At 36.4% G+C, this 23952-nt stretch overlaps 1 protein-coding gene across 2 annotated transcripts in view; it reads right to left on the bottom strand.

Annotated features, from left to right (window-relative positions):
* Positions 1-1675: 1675 nt before the first annotated feature.
* LOC138320696 (aspartate--tRNA ligase, cytoplasmic-like) overlaps positions 1676-23952 on the bottom strand; it is a 44026-nt gene continuing 21749 nt past the window's right edge. For both annotated transcript variants that reach the window (XM_069263863.1, XM_069263864.1), the window contains exons 4-15: positions 23758-23860; positions 22778-22880; positions 22317-22394; positions 13564-13732; positions 13197-13331; positions 12726-12873; positions 12544-12612; positions 12104-12224; positions 10961-11041; positions 10469-10580; positions 4403-4474; positions 1676-3483 (exon numbers count right to left, since the gene is read on the bottom strand). In XM_069263863.1, coding sequence (XP_069119964.1) covers positions 3392-3483; positions 4403-4474; positions 10469-10580; positions 10961-11041; positions 12104-12224; positions 12544-12612; positions 12726-12873; positions 13197-13331; positions 13564-13732; positions 22317-22394; positions 22778-22880; positions 23758-23860 — 1283 coding nt within the window. In that variant the 3' untranslated portion in view covers positions 1676-3391. The remainder of the gene's footprint in view (positions 3484-4402; positions 4475-10468; positions 10581-10960; positions 11042-12103; positions 12225-12543; positions 12613-12725; positions 12874-13196; positions 13332-13563; positions 13733-22316; positions 22395-22777; positions 22881-23757; positions 23861-23952) is intronic.

The following is a 23952-nucleotide window of genomic DNA, read 5'->3' on the forward strand; positions in this document are numbered from 1 at the left end:
ACTTTAAACCACATAAATTTCCATTAAGGGCTCTTACTGAGAATCGTTCGTTAATTTATAAAGTTTTACAATTATTCACGAAACATTTGAATTTGCATAATTACGTGAAAATTTGTATCTTGCGTGGTTTATAGTAGTCCAAAGGTGGAACTGGAATATTTCAGAAAATCTAGTCATGAAATAAGCCTAACATGGCTGTCGTGTCGGCTCTAACAGGATTGTCTCCTTCCTCACAACCATACCAACATAAAAGACAAAGGCACCAATAAAAATGGAGAGCGCCTTCAAGCTGAAATTTTATATTGATGTAGACGGGGTGTGTAATTAACAACAACGTGGGTCTTCCAGTCTACGCTTTATTGGATCGAAATATACAAAAAACCTACAACAAGGCTTGCCAAAAACAGGTCATAAATTGCTATACTTGTGTCCATGCTGTCCTGTTCAAGGAACAAATGTAGGTAAGGGCCTTTTGTCTTGCTGACAATTCTTGTCTTAAGGATATTGTGATGACCTCAGAATTAGTAATACCCTCTGAGAAATCATTTTAATCAAATTAAAGTGCTGAAGAACTGAAGAACAGCAGTTTTTAGTGCGAGCGTACTCACACTATTATTTTCCTTGTAGGGTGTAGACATGTAGTCTGTACATCTGCTATGCGCAGATTCCAACTGCGCATGCGATACCGGAAGTCAGTGTCTTATACCGTTTAATAGATTTCACCGTGATTTAGTGACACCAACCTTTCAAAAACATATACTAAGATATACTTGTCAGCGATAAATAACTATAAATTAACAACAGTGACCTTACACAGTGCTAACGCATTTGTTTTGTGTAAACGTCAAACGGCGTATCATACAAATTCTTGCATCGGTCACGATATTCTAAGCATTTGATGGACTTTGGAAACTTTCGGAAAAATACAATGCAAATCAGGTTTATATAGTCAATAAAAGGAAGTGACGAAACGAATAACTTTTAGTACTGGTCACATATTTAAATTACATCACCCTAGGTCCTAGATGTACATTGCACCCTGTGACCACAGACCATATTGGCTGCAGTTCTTATAAATATTTATAAAATTACACAGTCTTGCGTAAGAGAAACAGAATAAAAAAAACAACATTATAAAATATCATTCTAAGTATCTGAGCTCTAGATCTAATGTACCACAGAAAGGCTCAGGTAAGTCACCATGTGCAAAGAGACTGGACAGTGTTCTAGCGGACCACTATTTTGAACAGCAAAACAAGTCTATCATATCACTATCAATATGATAATAAACAAACTTCTATATAACAAAGAACACACTTAACAAAGTTCAAAGCAATTTCACATTTAAAGTTCTGATGAAGTAAAGGAAAGTATTTATTACAATGCACGAAGGGCGTAAACCATCTCCTTGCAATAGTCCAAAGGATAATGAGCTAAAGTGCTACGTACACCTGAGGATGATTTCATACTGGAAATTAAATTTAAGAAGTAGTTAGCGAGCACTTAATGTCTATTGTCTAACAGACATATTTCTAGTTTAAATATTTTCCGAGGACCACATTGAATTCCATACTGAATGGGGAAATATTTCCTTTATAAAGTTAAGAAATGGACCAAAATGGTTTAATGATGTAATATGACACAAAACTGTAGAAATGACAACAAAACATCTGAGTAATCTTACAATGCTTTATATAAAATAGTAGTAAGGTTTTCTCTCTATATCTTCATTATACAAACAAAAGAAGCAATCTACATATTTGGAGATCAATATTTATAAAACTTAAGATTCCAAATGCCAGATCTTTCACTCTGGTAAGCTGAGGTCTATCTGTAACATCTAATTTTTAATTTTAATAGTTCATTATTTTCTTCATTCCATGATTGCAGAAAATCTTAAATCTATTTGTAGAATCTACAATTAATCTGCTGAACACATTGAATTTCGTGTTGTAGAATATGAAGCAGCCATACCACAGTCCATACCGCAGTCAGGGTATCCAGCGTTATAGAGAAAAATTCAAGTTTTAGTACCAAATATAAAATAACTACGAGCAAAAATTTAAAAAAAAAACCAAAACATTGTAAACCATCTTTAAACATGGTTACTGCACAGGTCATGAAACATTGTGAATTTCAAATATATCGTAACTAAAAAAGAATACAGCTGTTAGTATATATTATTAAAATTTTATTTCATGTTTTTGATGATGGATACATTTCCTTTCATGATCAAACTGTGTACTATGAATTCAATTGAAAATATATCATCAACTAAATATAGGTGTCTCCTACAACCAACTGTGTATGATGAACTCTGCATAGTATCAGCATAAAAGGATCTACAACATTTCAAATATACTTCTATAAGAAAATTTGCTTCATTGGTGATGGATCATTTGGAGACATATTTTAAAGAAAAAAAAAACAAACTCAAATGAATATTGTCAAGTGTTTCAAAAATCAGAAAAAAACTTATTGGGGCTAGGCCCCTTGTGGGTTTAATGTGAGGTATAATTGAGAATATAATAATATAATATATAACTAAAAACAAATCTATATTAACCTACTTCATGTCAGTAAAAAACATGCCTATAAAGCTACAATGTCCCCTCATCAACACAAATAGATTGCACGTATGGTTCGAGTCAAAAATTTCTGTCATTGAGCAAAAACAAAGATGGAAAACAGCACCTAGTTCAATAATCTTTTTTACAGGTTTTGATAATATGAACAAAACATCTGTCTGACATTTATGAGTGGTTGATGAAGAAACATGAAGGACTGTTAACAAATCATACATAGGTATTCAAAGTATCGACAAACATGACGGTAGTTAGCACAAGGGATATTCACCACTTGGTTCACACAGTACCACACTGACACCAAAGTCTCTTTTACCCAATCACCAACAAAGATATGATACCAGCCTTAGGGCAGATTTGGATTATTGTGATGCAACTCACGATGTCTATTTTTTTTTTATTTTCAGAGTGGAAGTCTACCATTATCTTTCAAGTCACACTGCAGATCTTCACAATTTAAAGGATTTTACAGCCCATATCAAGTTAACTAGGTTTAAAGAAACCAGAAATTTTTTTCAAATACTAACCTCGGTGTAAACCATTCCTAAAACTTTGTTTTTTATATAAATAAATATTCGTTCAGTAATTTCTCTCTTATATTAGCACTTAATAGAAACAAGTAGTTAACTAAAACATTAACTGAAAAAACAGCAGCTGATCGAGGACATTAAATGCAAAACAGCTGCTCATTGGTCACAAAGTAACTGTAACAGTTGCTGATTGGTCGACCATTGTCACTATCGGTTGCTGATTGGTTGACAGCATAAGAAGCAACAACAGCTGATGATTGGTTGAGGATGTATTTCTTATGGGGTGAGTCTCTTGGGGTCGCGGGGGAACATGGATGTCTTCCTGATGTTGTCAAGGCCAAGGTACAACATACATACCCTCTCCATACCTGAAGTTATAAATATCGGGTATCAATTTAAAAATTACATACATATGATTAAAGGCCCAATATCCGTATCTTTCTTATTTTTTTCGTGATTAAGAAGAATGTTGAAAAAAAAATCCTGTTGTAAATCATAGAGAGACAGGACTAAATCGAAGTCAAGATGAGCGATAATGATTCGTAATATTTTTTAAAAAATCAAATAAATATTAACTATCGCTAGGTGGGTCCCACCTAGTCAAACAAGCCGAAGTTAGCCGACAATGTAACGTCTTTGCCGAGAACGTCATGTGACTACCGTAACTACGTAACGTCTGTCCGAACTCTTCCTAAAACGGGTCATGAACTTTCCGATTTCCGTTCGGCAATACTCGTAACTTCTATGGCGACCAGTTTAAAATAAAGGCATGTTTACATGTATCGACTTTCAACAACTGCTGTACCAAAGTTATTAAAAAAACATTATGAATATTAATATATCTTAATTTTAACTACATCTACAAATACTAACAATATCGGAGTCAAATTTATCTTGAATTTTTGTTGATAGTTACGTATAGTGTGGCTTTAAGTTTTATCTTCAGTTTTGATCCTTGTCTAAGTTTATTTAGGTTTTATTAAAAAGATTTTAAGCTTGTCGTTCTCAATTGACATTGTATTGAATTTTCTGAAAGGAGTCTTCAATTTTTTAAATAAGGAACAGATTAAATATGACAATGTAAAGAAGCCAGTTTGTACTTCAGACATCAGACAACCAGAAATCCAACATCAGCATATAAAGAACAGTCAGATAACAGACCTCATATTCTTTAAAATAACCTCTCAACCAATGTTATGTAAATCTACAGATTTTTCCATCAAAATGTTATGACAAACTTAAGTTAAGGATCAAACATGTGTATGGGGTTACTACACTGCTACATACCTATTCCACCTCCAGCGTGGGGCGGTGCTCCATATTTAAACGAATCAATGTAAGCCTTTATTTTCTCTAGATCTGAAAAACAAAAGGAGATTTTAGGCAATAAAATATAATAACAGTATAAATCAGTGCAAGTGAATTGTTTTTATCACCTTAACTCGGGACTATAGAGTGTTAAAAGAACATATACTGTAAACCAACTTTTATTCGTGTGCGATTTACTTTCGCGAATTTCGTGATTGACAAAAAATCACAAAAGTTTATCTCCGCTAATTATTATCATACATCTGTTCAACAAGAGATCCAAGAGGGATCTTAGCACCCACCAAAGAATGATCTATGTCTGCCAATGGAAAGAGGGATCTTTTCCCTGTTTTTCAAACTTTCCCAAACATACAACATATGGAATTTAAGACAGATCGCTTCATTACCTTCTGAGAAACAGCTGTGAAATCCAAGATGGCCGGTGGTTGGCCATCTTGTTGACTGATCAGTCCCAAAGGTACTATGCACAACTAAATCTCAAGGGGAACCTATGCATGGAATATAAGAGATATCCCTTCAGTAATTTCTGATAAATAGCGATAACTATGAAAATTCAAGATGGCAGCTGACCGATCGGTCCCAAAATGCAATATGCACAACTAGGGCCAAAGGGGAACCTAAATATGAAATTTGAGAAAGATTCCTTTAGTACTTTCTGAGAAATAGCGATAACAAACTTTAACTATCAAAATCCAAGATAGCTGCCAATTGTGTTCACCGATCAGTCCCAAAATGAAATATGCACAACTAGGGTCCTATTTGAACCTACATATGGAATTTGAGAAACATTCCTTCGATACTTTCTGAGAAATAGCAGTAACAAACTTTAACTATCAAAATCCATAGATGGCCACCGGTCGACCATCTTGTTGAACGATCTGTCCCAAAATCCACTATGCATAACTAGGGGCATAGGGGAACCTACATTTGAAATTGGAAAAAGTTCCCTTCAGTCCTTTCTGAGAAATAGCGGTAACAAGAATTGTTAACGAACGAGCGGTTACAAAAATTGTTAACGGACTGACGGAAGGAAGGACGGACGGACGACAGACAACGGACGAAATGCGATTTGAATAGCCCACCATCTGATGATGGGATCAACCAGAGATGTAACAACACTTTGTCGGGACTATGTCAGCTTCATTTCATGCAAGTTTCAGCCAAATAGTACCGGTAAAATTTGAAAAAGAAGTTCAAAATGTGTTTTGAAGATGGCAGCTATGACAGCCATCTTGGATTTTGGATCAACAGAAAAAATAACAATTTATTCGAGACCATGTCAGGATCATTTCATGCAATTTTCAGCCAAATCGCACTGGTAAAACTTGAGAAGAAGTTCAAAATGTGAAAAGTCAATGCACGGCACATGGCGGACGACGACGGACAAAACATGACGACTATTGGTCATCCAGACCCTTCGGGTCAGATGATCTAATAAACAATTCACAGTTTAGTAAAACGAATCCCAGAACGCTACCATCTGCAGGAGATGGTGTTTATGTCAGCCGCCATGACATTCCAGGCGGCAATCATTATCGGCACATTCAATTCGTTTCAGTGAGGGAACAATAGGGGTTACTTCAGTTCCGGAGTATTTCGATCTCATGTCTCAGAATTTTGAGTTATGGTATCCTTTTTAGCTATCTAATAGATGTTTATATAATGTTTACCCAAAGACAACTCAAGGCATACTGGTTGTCTCCTTTACTGGCAGATTCCATTGTTTATCTGTGTGTGATCATGAGTTCTATTCTCTCGTACTGTACGTGTTTGTATAGGGATTAACACTTAGGCCTATTACGAATGAGAATACCTTATACAAACGCAGGTAAACGGCTAGTCTGTTTCACAAAAAACAGACCTGTAATACCTTATATATATACTTTGATATGTCAGGAAAAGTAATGAAAGTAGAACGATACATTAGTCTGATCCGCGAAAGTTAATCTTCGCGAACTTGTTTTGAAGCAGAATTCAGTGAAATTTAGTAGCCACAAATGAAAGTTGGTTTACAGTAATAAACAAGAGATCCCAGAGGGATCTTGGCGCCCACCAAAGAATGAACTACGTCTGACAATGGAAAGAGGGATCTTTTCTCTGCTTTTCAAACTTTTACTACATATAACTACATATGAAATTTGAGAAAGATCCTATATTCTGAGATATATAACAAACTTCAATTATTAAAATCCAAGATGGTCACCTGTCGGCCATCTTGTTGACAGATAAGGCCGAAAAATGCAATATGCACAACTAAGGTCCTAGGGGAACTTACATATAAAATTTGAGATATATCTATTCAGTACTTTAATTCTGAGAAATAGCGGTATCAAACTTCAATTGTCAAACTCCAAGATAGTGGCCTGGCGGCCATCTTGTTGACAGAGCAATCCCAAAATGCAATAAGCACAACAAAAGCCCTAGGGGAACCTACATGTGAAATTTGAGAAAGATCCCTTCAGTACTTTATGAGAAATAGTGGTAACAAACTTTAACTGTCAAAATCCAAGATGGCTGCCTGGGGCAATCTTGTTGACTGAGCAATCCCAAAATGCAATATCAACAACAAAGGCCCTAGGGGAACATACATGTGAAATTTGAGAGAGATCCCTTCAGTACTTTATGAGAAATAGTGGTAACAAACTTTAACTATCAAAATCCAAGATGGCTGCCTGGCGGCAATCTTGTTGTCTGATCAGTCCCAAAATGCAATATGCACAACTAACGCCCCAGGGGAACCTACATATAAAATTTCAGAGTGATCCCTCCAGTACTTTATGAGAAATAGCATTAACAAACTTTAACTATCAAAATCCAAGATGGCTGCCTGGCGGCCATCTTGTTGACTGATCGGTCCCAAAATGCAATATACACAACTAAGGCCCCAGGGGAACCTACATATGAAATTTGAGAGAGATCCCTTCAGTACTTTCTGAGAAATAGCGGTAACAAACTTTAACTATCAAAATCCAAGATGGTGGCCTGGCCGCCATCTTGTTGACCGATCTGTCCCAAAATGCAATATGCACAACTAAGGCCACAAGGGAACCTACATATGAAATTTCAGAGAGATCCCTCCAGTACTTTCTGAGAAATAGCTGTAACAAACTTCAACTGTCAAAATCCAAGATGGCTGCCTGGCGGCAATCTTGCTGTCTGATCAGTATGAAAATGCAATATGCACAACTAAGGCCCCAGGGGAACCTACATATGAAATTTGAGAGAGATCCCTTCAGTACTTTCTGAGAAATGGCGGTAACAAACTTTAACTATCAAAATCAAAGGTGGCTGCCTGGCGGCCATCTTGTTGACCAATCGGTCGCAAAATGCAATAAGCACAACTAGGGCCCCAGGGGAACCTACATATGAAATTTGAGAGCTACCCCTCCAGTACTTTCTGAGAAATAGCGGTAACAAACTTCAACTATCAAAATCCAAGATGGCGGCCTGACAGCCATCTTGTTGACCGATCGGTCCCAAAATGCAATATGCACAACTAAGGCCCCAAGGGAACCTACATATAAAATTTCAGAGAAATCCCTTCAGTACTTTCTGAGAAATAGCGGTAACAAACTTTAACTATCAAAATCCAAGATGGAGGTCTGGCGGCCATCTTGTTGACCGATCGGTCCCAAAATGCAATATGCACAACTAGGGCTCTAGGGGAACCTACATATGAAATTTGAGAAAGATACTTCAGACCATTCTGAGAAATAACGGTAACAAGAAATGTTAACGGACTGAAGGACGGACGGAAGGACAGCCAGACGGACGGAAGGACAAACTACGGACCACGGACGAAAAGCTATTTGAATAGCCCACCATCTGATGATGGTGGGCTAAAGAACCATCTCAGAATCAATAGTCTTAACACTTAATTGACAGTTGGGTTAATCAACAGAATTCAAATATTGTCAACTTTGTCTAAAACAGGTCAAGTATGAATCAAGTCTCATTTATACATCATTTAAATCATAGCTAAACAAATACAGAGATTTCATTGATCATATGTTAGGAAGGAGAGTAGATCATTAGCCGTGCTACCCTAACTGAGAACGACACGGGTATATAAACCCCTACCGCTCTACCGCTGACTTTTATCGATGTATTGAATGAGTGTACTGTAGCTGTGTTCTTTATAGACTATAAATCTGTCGCCAAATCCACAGGTAAATTGATACTGGATGCTACGCTCCGGCCTCTCATCCAGCTTAACTAAACTGAATGGCTAGTTAGCTCAACCGATCTATATATTATCAACAACGTGTCTGTATCTACTTAAAAACAAAACAAATATTCTCCAAATTGCATCAACATTTACTTGACTAATATGTCTTTACTTTAGATATTTTAACAATCTTCATATTTCTAGTAAAATTGCATATGAAACTCCTTATATATTAGTAATGCTCATTACGTAGGGAACCGCCATGTGTCCCGACTGCAGGCCGTGTGCAAAAAGTCAAAACACACATGGGATTTATAAGACGAGTCCTAAACTGTCCTATATTTAGGATTTTCAATAAGTGGTTTGTAATATTATTACAGCAAAACTGACAAGCTAGAAGGTTAGTGGCATTTTAACCGTACTGTTATATATAATTAGCCATCAGCTTGGATCTGGTACCGTAGTGAGTTCACTCACAATAATATGTGATTATTGCAAGCCAACGTATCTGCTATCCAATTGTTCTATATAGTTTGCTAATAATCTCAAACACACTATAACCTATTGTGGTAATTTTAAGTAACTAGATTATAATATTCTCAAATAGTTCTGATAACTATTCCTGTGTAATATCTCCAGACATTGACATGTGTACGGAGTACGACGGACTGCCAATGTTTTTGACATGTTCTGCAAGATATATGTCGCTCTTTCAGTAACTGTGGCCAATAAAAGAAAACAAACACAATGCAATTTTATTATGTTATTTCTTCTAATTACAACGCTTCTTTGTGCAAGTTGTCAAGCATTTACTGTGAATGTTTTGCAATGAAATTAACAACCTTTATAACATTGAATTTGTGGTTCCCCGGACATTGTTTTCCCAAACAAGAGCTGTTGGAGAACAGCAAAGCTCGCCTATTCAGAAGAAGTTGATGTTCAAGTATTTACTATTTAAACATGGAAATATGACAAATTAACAGACTCAAAAAAAACCTAAAGGGCCCCAAATTGGTTGTGTTATCACGTTCAGCATCCATACACATTAGGAAAATAAAATCATAAACATTTATGATGACTTATGCTTAAACAATTGACAAAATAGAAACTTGCTCAAAAACTTTAACATGGAAATATGACAAATTAACAGACTCAAAAACCCCCTAAAGGGCCCCAAATTGGTTGTATTATCACGTTCAGCATCCATACACATTAGGAAAATAAAATCATAAATATTTATGATGACTTAAGCTTAAACAATAGACAAAATAGAAACTTGCTCAAAAACTTTAACATGGAAATATGACAAATTAACAGACTCAAAAAAAAACCCTAAAGGGCCCCAAATTGGTTGTATTATCACGTTTAGCATACATACACATTAGGAAAATAAAATCATAAACATTTATGATGACTTATGCTTAAACAATTGACGAAACAGAAACTTGCTCAAAAACTTTAACGTGAAATGGGACGCCAACGCTGACGCCGACACCGGAGTGACATTAGCTCCCCCTATTCTTCGAATAGGCGAGCTAAAAAATTCTGAATGTGCAAAATAAACCGATAGTAGATTTTTTTCAGCATTTTCAGCTCTAAGAAAAATACATGTGCAAAGTACACTGGTGTGTAAGTTACAGAAGTTTTTACAGTATTTGTAACAATTACGATTGTGTTTGGTACAGCTAATGTAGCCAGAGCGCCAGCAATTTACCTGTGGATTGGCGACAGTACTCGAGTCTATAAATAACTAGCTACACTCATTCAATACTTCGATAAAAGTCAGCGGTAGAGCAGAAGGGGTTTATATACACGCGTCATTTTCAGTTAGGGTATCACGGTTAGTTCAATCATACCTATTCCATGATGTGACGCCCTCTCTATCAGGAAATTAGGATCATGAACTCGCTGGGCTCCGGACAGGATCTCCTCTCCTCGCATGAACATGTCGTATGAGTTGGACCATTTCTGGTAAATACGGAATAGTATTAGGAAACATTGCTAATGATTAATAAACTTACACATCACACCCAAAAAGTACTTATATTCATTACCAGTAGAAATGGTATTCAGTGTAAAAAGTGACCTTGTTCCTATAAGTAGTACCATAAATGGAGAAGATGATATTGTAGATATTTATGATTGTGTTGTGATAAACTAAACAGGACCAGTTATGTTAAAACAACTTTTATATCACTATTTTTGTGAAATTTTAGCATTATCCTTTGTGAAACAGATTCTTGTCTTTTTATTGACGGGACTTTTAATGGGACCTGTTATGACAGACTTTCAAAGTTTTAAATATATTTAAACAATATTTGAACTTTCACTCCTGCTCCATACTATACCTTGCTATGGGGGTCTGGCATTGTGTAGAATGGTCGTACTGCCAGTGGGAACTTGTCTAGGATGTAGAAATCGGTGTCGTACTGCAACAAAAGAACAGCAATACCTGCATTAAACTGAATTGTTTTGCTGGCAAAAATATCACAAGTCTTTGTTCTATTAAATGACAGAAACTCTGTTACAAGAGGTAACTGGACAGAACCTTTGTTCTCCAGTTTGGTGATTTTAATGGCCCGATAGCTACCACAGAACATGCTCTGAAAGTTACATATGTAAATAGTCAGTTTCACAATTATTGACAGCAGGGTTTCTATTGACGTTAGGGTTTCTATTGACGGCAGGGTTTCTATTGACAGTAGGGTTTCTATTGACAACAGGGTTTCTATTGACAGAAGGGTTTCTGCAGGGTTTCTATTGGCGGCAGGGTTTCTATTGATGGCAGGGTTTCTATTGACGGCAGGGTTTTTATTGACAGCAGGGTTTCTATTCACAGAAGGGTTTTTATTGACAGCAGGGTTTCTATTGACAGAAGGGTTTTTATTGACAGCAGGGTTTCTATTGACGGCAGGGTTTTTATTGACGACAGGGTTTCTATTGATGGTAGGGTTTCTATTGACAGCAAGGTTTCTATTGACGGCAGTGTTTCTATTGACGGCAGGGTTTCTATTGACAGAAGGGTTTTTATTGACGGCAGGGTTTCTATTGATGGCAGGGTTTCTATTGACGGCAGGGTTTCTGCAGGGTTTCTATTGACAGCAGGGTTTCTATTGACGGCAGGGTTTCTATTGACAGCAGGGTTTCTATTGACAGAAGGGTTTTTATTGACGGCAGGGTTTCTATTGACGACAGGGTTTCTATTGACAGAAGGGTTTCTATTGACGGCAGGGTTTCTATTGACAGAAGGGTTTCTATTGACGGCAGGGTTTCTATTGACGGCAGGGTTTCTATTGACAGAAGGGTTTCTATTGACGGCAGGGTTTCTATGCACAGTTATCATTTTTATTTCTAAAACCAAATCAAAGTGTAAAAACCTATATTTACATACTATTCTGTTTATTGTTTTTCTACTTTAAAAAAAATGCTTGAAAAAAAATATGAAAGATTTTGCCAAAAATCATTTTCTTTGTACTGGTGTATAATATTACTTTTGCTTTCACGAGTCGGCCCAGGAATTTTTCGTTGGGTGTACTAAGATCATCCTCTTCATCCATCTCCACGCCATTATCTCTCAACATCTGGACTGCCTCCACATACTCAAGACGCAGACTACAAGTGAACAAATTTGTCATCAAATTAATACAGCACAGTTATTCATTTTTTACTATGTTGTTTAAATTCAAAATACAGATTTCTAGATCAAACTGAATGAGATTTCCAAAGGGAAATTTTGTTTTTAATAATGCTTCTATTATTGTACTGAAAGGTTTTTATAAAAATATTGATCCTCAAGATTATAAGACAGAACACATTTTTAAATAGAAGTCCAGTAGAATCTAGTAAAAGTTTTAAGTCTTTCCATCAAAATAAGTTTCAACCTTTCCATCAAAATTCCCCTATAAAGTACTACCATAACTGGAATACACACCTTGGCTCAAGGAATTTAAATGGTTCGGACGGAAACTGCTTGTTAATTGTTGCTATTTCTTCCTGAAAACTAAAATCAAAAGGAAAATATTATGGTGTGCAACAGTTTTTATGCTTGTTTATTTTGCTTTTTCTTCAGTTCAATGAAACAGCACTATAATGTTGATACAGTAGAAGACTTACTTGTCACGGAGACCTTTGAAGATGGAGACAAACACATTGCCTAGAACATCAAGGACTTCATGGTAATGGTATCTGAAGGTCATCTCCATATCAAGACCTACAAACTCAGTCAAGTGACGGTGGGTGTTGGAGTCCTCTGCTCGGAAAACTGCAGCAAAACAAATTTTAACATTATTATCAGCAGATAGCAAACTTAATTTGCTTTACAAAATTCACTTTTCTTGATACTAACTTGACTATTTTGTCTTAGCATATTACAGAGTTAGCTCCCCTAGGAGTAGGTATCGAATATGTTTAATAGGTGTTTTAAAGTCAATACATGAATTAGATCAGATCAATTTATTTTACCCCTTGGATTATACATTATCTAGGTAGTAAAAGCTAGGTTTAGAATGTATAACTATGACACCCTACTACCTTAGTAACAATGAGGAAATGTTATATCTAACAATGTGATGAATGTAGAGTTACCTGCTCCTACAGTGAAGACCCTGTCAAAGTCAGCACACAGCGCCATCTGTTTGTAGAGCTGTGGGGACTGAGCAAGGTAGGCATTGTTCTTAAAGTACGAGACGGTGAAGACATTGGCGCCACCTTCTGATGCAGCTGTAGACACAAGACAAAGGAATGTTAGAAATTACATAGTAACCAAATTACTAGTTACCAAATAACCAAATATCTATATTTCATAGAGCATGAAGATATTCAATGATGTCTGTACCTTAAAATGTTCATTTATTCAACATTCAATACTTATCTACCTATTTAATTATTCTTAATTGTAAAAAATTGTCATTTGATAAAACTTGAAATGTTTGTAAACAACATGATATTTTACCAGATATAATTTTAGGAGTGTGAATTTCCACAAAGCCCTGCTTTGTCAGTGAGTCCCTGAAGAATTTACAGATTCCAGCCTCCACCCTGAAGATGGCCTGGTTGGTTGTGGTACGCAGGTCAATTATACGGTTATCTAGGCGAGTGTCCTGTTTAACTGTAGCTAACTCCTGTATTACAGAATGACACAATCAATTATACGGTTATCCTGGCGAGTGTCCTGTTTTACTGTAGCTAACTCCTGTATTACACAATGACACAATCAATTATACGGTTATCTAGGCAAGTGTCCTGTTTTACTGTAGCTAACTCCTGTATTACACAATGACACAATCAATTATACGGTTATCTAGGCGAGTGTCCTGTTTTACTGTAGCTAACTCCTGTATTACAGAATGACACAATCAATTATACGGTTATCCAGGCGAGTGTCCTGTTTTACTGTAGCTAACTCCTGTATTACATAATGACACAATTAATTATACGGTTATCTAGGCGAGTGTCCTGTTTTACTGTAGCTAACTCCTGTATTACAGAATGACACAATCAATTATACGGTTATCTAGGCGAGTGTCCTGTTTTACTGTAGCTAACTCCTGTATTACAGAATGACACAATCAATTATACGGTTATCTAGGCGAGTGTCCTGTTTTACTGTAGCTAACTCCTGTATTACAGAATGACACAATCAATTATACGGTTATCTAGGCGAGTGTCCTGTTTTACTGTAGCTAACTCCTGTATTACAGAATGACACAATCAATTATACGGTTATCTAGGCGAGTGTCCTGTTTTACTGTAGCTAACTCCTGTATTACAGAATGACACAATCAATTATACGGTTATCCAGGCGAGTGTCCTGTTTTACTGTAGCTAACTCCTGTATTACAGAATGACACAATCAATTATATGGTTATCTAGGCAAGTGTCCTGTTTAACTGTAGCTAACTCTTGTATTACAGAATGACACAATCAATTATACGGTTATCTAGGCGAGTGTCCTGTTTTACTGTAGCTAACTCCTGTATTACAGAATGACACAATCAATTATACGGTTATCTAGGCGAGTGTCCTGTTTTACTGTAGCTAACTCCTGTATTACAGAATGACACAATCAATTATACGGTTATCTAGGCGAGTGTCCTGTTTTACTGTAGCTAACTCCTGTATTACACAATGACACAATCAATTATACGGTTATCCTGGCGAGTGTCCTGTTTTACTGTAGCTAACTCCTGTATTACACAATGACACAATCAATTATACGGTTATCTAGGCGAGTGTCCTGTTTTACTGTAGCTAACTCCTGTATTACAGAATGACACAATCAATTATACGGTTATCCAGGCGAGTGTCCTGTTTTACTGTAGCTAACTCCTGTATTACAGAATGACACAATCAATTATACGGTTATCCAGGCGAGTGTCCTGTTTTACTGTAGCTAACTCCTGTATTACATAATGACACAATTAATTATACGGTTATCTAGGCGAGTGTCCTGTTTTACTGTAGCTAACTCCTGTATTACACAATGACACAATCAATTATACGATTATCCAGGCGAGTGTCCTGTTTTACTGTAGCTAACTCCTGTATTACATAATGACACAATCAATTATACGGTTATCTAGGCGAGTGTCCTGTTTTACTGTAGCTAACTCCTGTATTACAGAATGACACAATCAATTATACGGTTATCTAGGCGAGTGTCCTGTTTTACTGTAGCTAACTCCTGTATTACATAATGACACAATCAATTATACGGTTATCTAGGCGAGTGTCCTGTTTTACTGTAGCTAACTCCTGTATTACAGAATGACACAATCAATTATACGGTTATCTAGGCGAGTGTCCTGTTTTACTGTAGCTAACTCCTGTATTACACAATGACACAATCAATTATACGGTTATCTAGGCGAGTGTCCTGTTTTACTGTAGCTAACTCCTGTATTACACAATGACACAATCAATTATACGGTTATCTAGGCGAGTGTCCTGTTTTACTGTAGCTAACTCCTGTATTACACAATGACACAATCAATTATACGGTTATCTAGGCGAGTGTCCTGTTTTACTGTAGCTAACTCCTGTATTACAGAATGACACAATCAATTATACGGTTATCTAGGCGAGTGTCCTGTTTTACTGTAGCTAACTCCTGTATTACAGAATGACACAATCAATTATACGGTTATCCAGGCGAGTGTCCTGTTTTACTGTAGCTAACTCCTGTATTACATAATGACACAATCAATTATACGGTTATCTAGGCGAGTGTCCTGTTTTACTGTAGCTAACTCCTGTATTACATAATGACACAATCAATTATACGGTTATCTAGGCGAGTGTCCTGTTTTACTGTAGCTAACTCTTGTATTACAGAATGACACAATCAATTATACGGTTATCTAGGCAAGTGTCCTGTTTTACTGTAGCTAACTCCTGTATTACACAATGACACTATTTATTATACGGTTATCCTGGCGAGTGTCCTGTTTTTCTGTAGCTAACTCCTGTATTACAGAATGACACAATCAATTATACGGTTATCTAGGCGAGTGTCCTGTTTTATTGTAGCTAACTCCTGTATTACAGATTGACACAATCAATCATACGGTTATCTAGGCGAGTGTCCTGTTTTACTGTAGCTAACTCCTGTATTACACAATGACACAATCAATTATAAGGTTATCCTGGCGAGTGTCCTGTTTTACTGTAGCTAACTCCTGTATTACAGAATGACACAATCAATTATACGGTTATCTAGGCGAGTGTCCTGTTTTACTGTAGCTAACTCCTGTATTACACAATGACACAATTAATTATACGGTTATCCTGGCGAGTGTCCTGTTTTACTGTAGCTAACTCCTGTATTACAGAATGACACAATCAATTATACCGTTATCTAGGCGAGTGTCCTGTTTTACTGTAGCTAACTCCTGTATTACACAATGACACAATTAATTATACGGTTATCCTAACGAGTGTCCTGTTTTACTGTAGCTAACTCCTGTATTACAGAATGACACAATCAATTATACGGTTATCCTGGCGAGTGTCCTGTTTTACTGTAGCTAACTCCTGTATTACAGAATGACACAATCAATTATACGGTTATCTAGGCGAGTGTCCTGTTTTACTGTAGCTAACTCCTGTATTACAGAATGACACAATCAATTATACGGTTATCTAGGCGAGTGTCCTGTTTTACTGTAGCTAACTCCTGTATTACAGAATGACACAATCAATTACCGTATTTTTGCGCGTATAGTGCGCACCCGCGTATAGTGCGCAGGTACGTTTTTGAGTTTTATTTTTACAAAAAAAAAATTAAAAAAAAATTATATAATTTTTACATCTTCATTCAACACGTTTGGATAGGCTCTAAACACTCATAACGAACAAAATCAAACTCTTCCTATTGTTTATCTGTGCCTAAAACAACCTTCTGTTCATTAAAATTAACTGGCGAAACATATTTATAAGGTAATCAGTTTAATGTGACGAATCAATTACACACTTATACATCGTTTCAAGCTCCAGACTGTATTCATTTAGCCATTTAGATTTGGAGATACCTTACTGAAGATTCACGATCGTAACATGTGTCCGGTCATGAACACATGTGCTCCCAAAACGGACTTTCAAGAAATTAAAGATTGCATTGAATATTGACTTAAAGTATCATGTATTTAATCATAACTTTCAACATGTACAAAATGTTAGGCTACTGCACATTTTAGCTTGGACCTGACCACAGGTACCTATGGACCTGACGGTCGGTCATCATGACCCAATGCCTGTGCTTGCGTATAGTGCGCACCCCAACTTTTCAATTGATAATTTATGAAAAAAAGTGCGCACTATACGCGCAAAAATACGGTATACGGTTATCCTGGCGAGTGTCCTGTTTTACTGTAGCTAACTCCTGTATTACAGAATGACACAATCAATTATACGGTTATCTAGGCGAGTGTCCTGTTTTACTGTAGCTAACTCCTGTATTACACAATGACACAATTAATTATACGGTTATCTAGGCGAGTGTCCTGTTTTACTGTAGCTAACTCCTGTATTACAGAATGACACAATCAATTATACGGTTATCCTGGCGAGTGTCCTGTTTTACTGTAGCTAACTCCTGTATTACAGAATGACACAATCAATTATACGGTTATCTAGGCGAGTGTCCTGTTTTACTGTAGTCCTGTATTACCAATGACACAATCAATTATACGTTTCTACTGTTTTACTGTAGCTAACTCCTGTATTACACAATGACACAATCAATTATACGGTTATCTAGGCGAGTGTTCTGTTTTACTGTAGCTAACTCCTGTATTACACAATGACACAATCAATTATACGGTTATCCTAGGCGAGTGTCCTGTTTTACTGTAGCTAACTCCTGTATTACATAATGACACAATCAATTATACGGTTATCTAGGCGAGTGTCCTGTTTTACTGTAGCTAACTCCTGTATTACATAATGACACAATCAATTATACGGTTATCTAGGCGAGTGTCCTGTTTTACTGTAGCTAACTCCTGTATTACACAATGACACAATTAATTATACGGTTATCCTGGCGAGTGTCCTGTTTTACTGTAGCTAACTCCTGTATTACACAATGACACAATCAATTATACGGTTATCTAGGCGAGTGTCCTGTTTTACTGTAGCTAACTCCTGTATTACACAATGACACAATCAATTATACGTTATCTAGGCGAGTGTCCTGTTTTACTGTAGCTAACTCCTGTATTACAGAATGACACAATCAATTATACGGTTATCCAGGCGAGTGTCCTGTTTTACTGTAGCTAACTCCTGTATTACATAATGACACAATCAATTATACGGTTATCTAGGCGAGTGTCCTGTTTTACTGTAGCTAACTCCTGTATTACATAATGACACAATCAATTATACGGTTATCTAGGCGAGTGTCCTGTTTTACTGTAGCTAACTCCTGTATTACATAATGACACAATCAATTATACGGTTATCTAGGCGAGTGTCCTGTTTTACTGTAGCTAACTCCTGTATTACATAATGACACAATCAATTATACGGTTATCTAGGCGAGTGTCCTGTTTTACTGTAGCTAACTCCTGTATTACACAATGACACAATCAATTATACGGTTATCCAGGCGAGTGTCCTGTTTTACTGTAGCTAACTCCTGTATTACAGAATGACACAATCAATTATACGGTTATCTAGGCGAGTGTCCTGTTTTACTGTAGCTAACTCTTGTATTACAGAATGACACAATCAATTATACGGTTATCTAGGCAAGTGTCCTGTTTTACTGTAGCTAACTCCTGTATTACACAATGACACTATTAATTATACGGTTATCCTGGCGAGTGTCCTGTTTTTCTGTAGCTAACTCCTGTATTACAGAATGACACAATCAATTATACGGTTATCTAGGCGAGTGTCCTGTTTTATTGTAGCTAACTCCTGTATTACAGATTGTCACAATCAATCATACGGTTATCTAGGCGAGTGTCCTGTTTTACTGTAGCTAACTCCTGTATTACACAATGACACAATCAATTATAAGGTTATCCTGGCGAGTGTCCTGTTTTACTGTAGCTAACTCCTGTATTACAGAATGACACAATCAATTATACGGTTATCTAGGCGAGTGTCCTGTTTTACTGTAGCTAACTCCTGTATTACACAATGACACAATTAATTATACGGTTATCCTGGCGAGTGTCCTGTTTTACTGTAGCTAACTCCTGTATTACAGAATGACACAATCAATTATACCGTTATCTAGGCGAGTGTCCTGTTTTACTGTAGCTAACTCCTGTATTACACAATGACACAATTAATTATACGGTTATCCTGGCGAGTGTCCTGTTTTACTGTAGCTAACTCCGGTATTACAGAATGACACAATCAATTATACGGTTATCCTGGCGAGTGTCCTGTTTTACTGTAGCTAACTCCTGTATTACAGAATGACACAATCAATTATACGGTTATCTAGGCGAGTGTCCTGTTTTACTGTAGCTAACTCCTGTATTACAGAATGACACAATCAATTATACGGTTATCTAGGCGAGTGTCCTGTTTTACTGTAGCTAACTCCTGTATTACAGAATGACACAATCAATTACCGTATTTTTGCGCGTATAGTGCGCACCCGCGTATAGTGCGCAGGTACGTTTTTGAGTTTTATTTTTACAAAAAAAAAATTTAAAAAAAATTATATAATTTTTACATCTTCATTCAACACGTTTGGATAGGCTCTAAACACTCATAACGAACAAAATCAAACTCTTCCTATTGTTTATCTGTGCCTAAAACAACCTTCTGTTCATTAAAATTAACTGGCGAAACATATTTATAAGGTAATCAGTTTAATGTGACGAATCAATTACACACTTATACATCGTTTCAAGCTCCAGACTGTATTCATTTAGCCATTTAGATTTGGAGATACCTTACTGAAGATTCACGATCGTAACATGTGTCCGGTCATGAACACATGTGCTCCCAAAACGGACTTTCAAGAAATTAAAGATTGCATTGAATATTGACTTAAAGTATCATGTATTTAATCATAACTTTCAACATGTACAAAATGTTAGGCTACTGCACATTTTAGCTTGGACCTGACCACAGGTACCTATGGACCTGACGGTCGGTCATCATGACCCAATGCCTGTGCTTGCGTATAGTGCGCACCCCAACTTTTCAATTGATAATTTATGAAAAAAAGTGCGCACTATACGCGCAAAAATACGGTATACGGTTATCCTGGCGAGTGTCCTGTTTTACTGTAGCTAACTCCTGTATTACAGAATGACACAATCAATTATACGGTTATCTAGGCGAGTGTCCTGTTTTACTGTAGCTAACTCCTGTATTACAGAATGACACAATTAATTATACGGTTATCTAGGCGAGTGTCCTGTTTTACTGTAGCTAACTCCTGTATTACACAATGACACAATCAATTATACGGTTATCTAGGCGAGTGTCCTGTTTTACTGTAGCTAACTCCTGTATTACACAATGACACAATCAATTATACGGTTATCTAGGCGAGTGTCCTGTTTTACTGTAGCTAACTCCTGTATTACACAATGACACAATCAATTATACGGTTATCTAGGCGAGTGTCCTGTTTTACTGTAGCTAACTCCTGTATTACACAATGACACAATCAATTATACGGTTATCCTGGCGAGTGTCCTGTTTTACTGTAGCTAACTCCTGTATTACACAATGACACAATCAATTATACGGTTATCTAGGCTAGTGTCCTGTTTTACTGTAGCTAACTCCTGTATTACACAATGACACAATCAATTATACGGTTATCTAGGCAAGTGTCCTGTTTTACTGTAGCTAACTCCTGTATTACAGAATGACACAATCAATTATACGGTTATCCTGGCGAGTGTCCTGTTTTACTGTAGCTAACTCTTGTATTACAGAATGACACAATCAATTATACGGTTATCCTGGCGAGTGTCCTGTTTTACTGTAGCTAACTCCTGTATTACACAATGACACAATCAATTATACGTTATCTAGGCGAGTGTCCTGTTTTACTGTAGCTAACTCCTGTATTACATAATGACACAATTAATTATACGGTTATCTAGGCGAGTGTCCTGTTTTACTGTAGCTAACTCCTGTATTACACAATGACACATCAATTATAAGGTTATCTAGGCGAGTGTCCTGTTTTACTGTAGCTAACTCCTGTATTACATAATGACACAATTAATTATACGGTTATCTAGGCGAGTGTCCTGTTTTACTGTAGCTAACTCCTGTATTACATAATGACACAATCAATTATACCGTTATCTAGGCGAGTGTCCTGTTTTACTGTAGCTAACTCCTGTATTACACAATGACACAATCAATTATGATTCCATTCAGATATTGTTCATTATGTCTTAAAACGTAACCATCTGAATACACATGAATACAATGTTCGCATAATGAACACATTTGTAACATGCTCAGAGGAAATGTTCAAAAACTGGAAGTTTTGAAATTGAATCCTATTTTGTAAAATATCTGCCTGTTATACTGGTAATTTAATACAGACATAGCTTTCATTTCAGTAGGTTTTATAATAAACTGTTTTCTGTTTGTTACTTGCTGCATAAGCATTTTACTAGTGTCTATATCAGCTGATGATAATAAACATAGAAACATTGTGTAAAAGTGAAGGTAAACGTATATAGCTGAAGGTAATTATTTTGGTCACTAATATTTAAAGATGCTCCACTGCCGCAGCATGGTATTTTTTCTCAATCAAAAGCAGCAGCAGACAAGTAAATGTTTTTCTTCAGCTACAAAAGTTACTTACTTTACACCAATACCACCATTGACAAGTTTGAGCTTCTAATTATAATTCAAGATAAAATATTAGAAATAATTAATTGTGACACGAAAAAAATCCATGGCACTATGTCATATATGGAATTAAAAGTACTGATTGTGGACACACCAAAAGCAATATGAATATTTCATATGCATTTTTGTGTTAATTTGACACTTATAAACACAATTATACATCAGTTATAGTTTAAATGATGGGTATCAATTAATGCTCTGTCGACGGTGCAGCATTTTTAAGGAAATTTAAGAAAGAAATTACACCAATAGTTGAAGTTTACGTATCCAAACTAACAATAAATCTACATAGAAATTATTTAATTTAAAGATGTATTGGGTAGATTTAAAAGTGATCCATTATGTACTCACGTCATCTGGGTTGTCTTGTCGCGTGGCGTCTTCTACCAGTAGTGGAAGTCGTGGTAACGCAGCACTCACTACCCATACCTGTAACACAAATATATATTCTACCATACAGGGGATTACCTAGTGATTAGAACATATCATCTTTATCTTATCAACTTTCATCAGTGAGTTCATCTTGATTCTCGAAATTTAAAAAAATAATTAATGTTGCCTACAAGTGGTCTCATTAATTTTAGCTAAATTCCAAAAAATATAACTTGCTTCTGTAAATTAACCTCCCGCCCCCTATTCATAACATATTAAAAAGCTCCCCCCCCCCCCATCAAAAACAAAGTAAAAAGGCCCCTTCCCAATTAAGCTAGAAGCCCTGATTAAATTACTATTGTATCAAAGTCATTCAATGATTCATGTAATCTCCACTTACAATTCCAATATGATGCATGTATTAGAGATTTACAGCTTACCTGTTCACAGTGCAATTCTACTTCCTGTTGGGAACAGGAAGTGACTTTCTGAGAAACAGTCCGTACATATGCTTCCACGTCGATGATAGACTCTTTTGTTATTCTACAAAACAATAACAACACCATAATTGTTTTTATCCTAAACTATATAGATTTCAAATGATACAGTACATTCTTTCCCCCATACTTCTCACAGTTTTCTGCCATACTTTACAGCATTATCCCGCAGTTGGTAAGGAAAAGAAAAATCTGTCTTTTACCAGGGTAGGGAAAAGAGAGCTCGCACGCACTAAGGTAGACAGTGACGTCATCAATACATGCAGCAACCATTTTTACGCACAGCAATGTACATGTCGACTGAATTTTCACCATTTCTCGTTAAAGTATGGGTGAAAAAAAATTTTACATGGGTTGTCAGGTGGACTGGGATATCTCAACCCTCATGAAAGATTTTGACCATCAACCTTCGGTAGGCCTTGGGTTGATTAGCCAAAATCTTTCACTTGGGTTGAGATATCCCTGTCCATTTGACAGGCCCATGTAAGACTCTATTAATCCTGTGGTTGTTAGGGCCGCCAGTCAGAGCTCTGTCATGGTATAGCTTAAATAATCATAGTTAACATAATGAAACATAACATAAGACTACTCTAGCCGGAATAATCTGAATGGTCTCCCTTAATTTAAATTAAACTGTAGGCCATCTACCTAATATTATCTTGTGAAAGTGAAAATGAGATCACAATTTGAGTTGTCTCCCTTCAATTCAAATTTAATTGTACTCCATCTATTTTCTTGTGAAAGTGAAAATGAAATTGCAATGTGAATTGTCTCCCTAAATGAATCAGATCAAAATTAATTGTACTGCATCTACGTCCTTATCAATCTGAAAAAGAAATGGTGTAACAGCACTGACGATGTGAATTTTGCCTATAGTGAACTGATCAACTTTGAACTTACCCAGAGAGATCTAGTGAACTTACCCTGCAGTGAACTTGACCATCTGCTTGCTGACCTTGTCCCCGACACAAACAAGAGCCTGGACTGTCCATTTGCTCTGTCTCAGCACAAAGAAGCACTGTTTGCCTGTAGTATTGTATCAAAATAGATCTATAAGAATCTAATATAATAGAAACCAAGTAAATAAATATTATATTGTATGAATGGTCTCAAAACAA

Source organism: Argopecten irradians, chromosome 4 (assembly GCF_041381155.1).
Source record: "Argopecten irradians isolate NY chromosome 4, Ai_NY, whole genome shotgun sequence".
In the NCBI taxonomy this organism is placed as follows: Eukaryota; Metazoa; Mollusca; class Bivalvia; order Pectinida; family Pectinidae; genus Argopecten; species Argopecten irradians.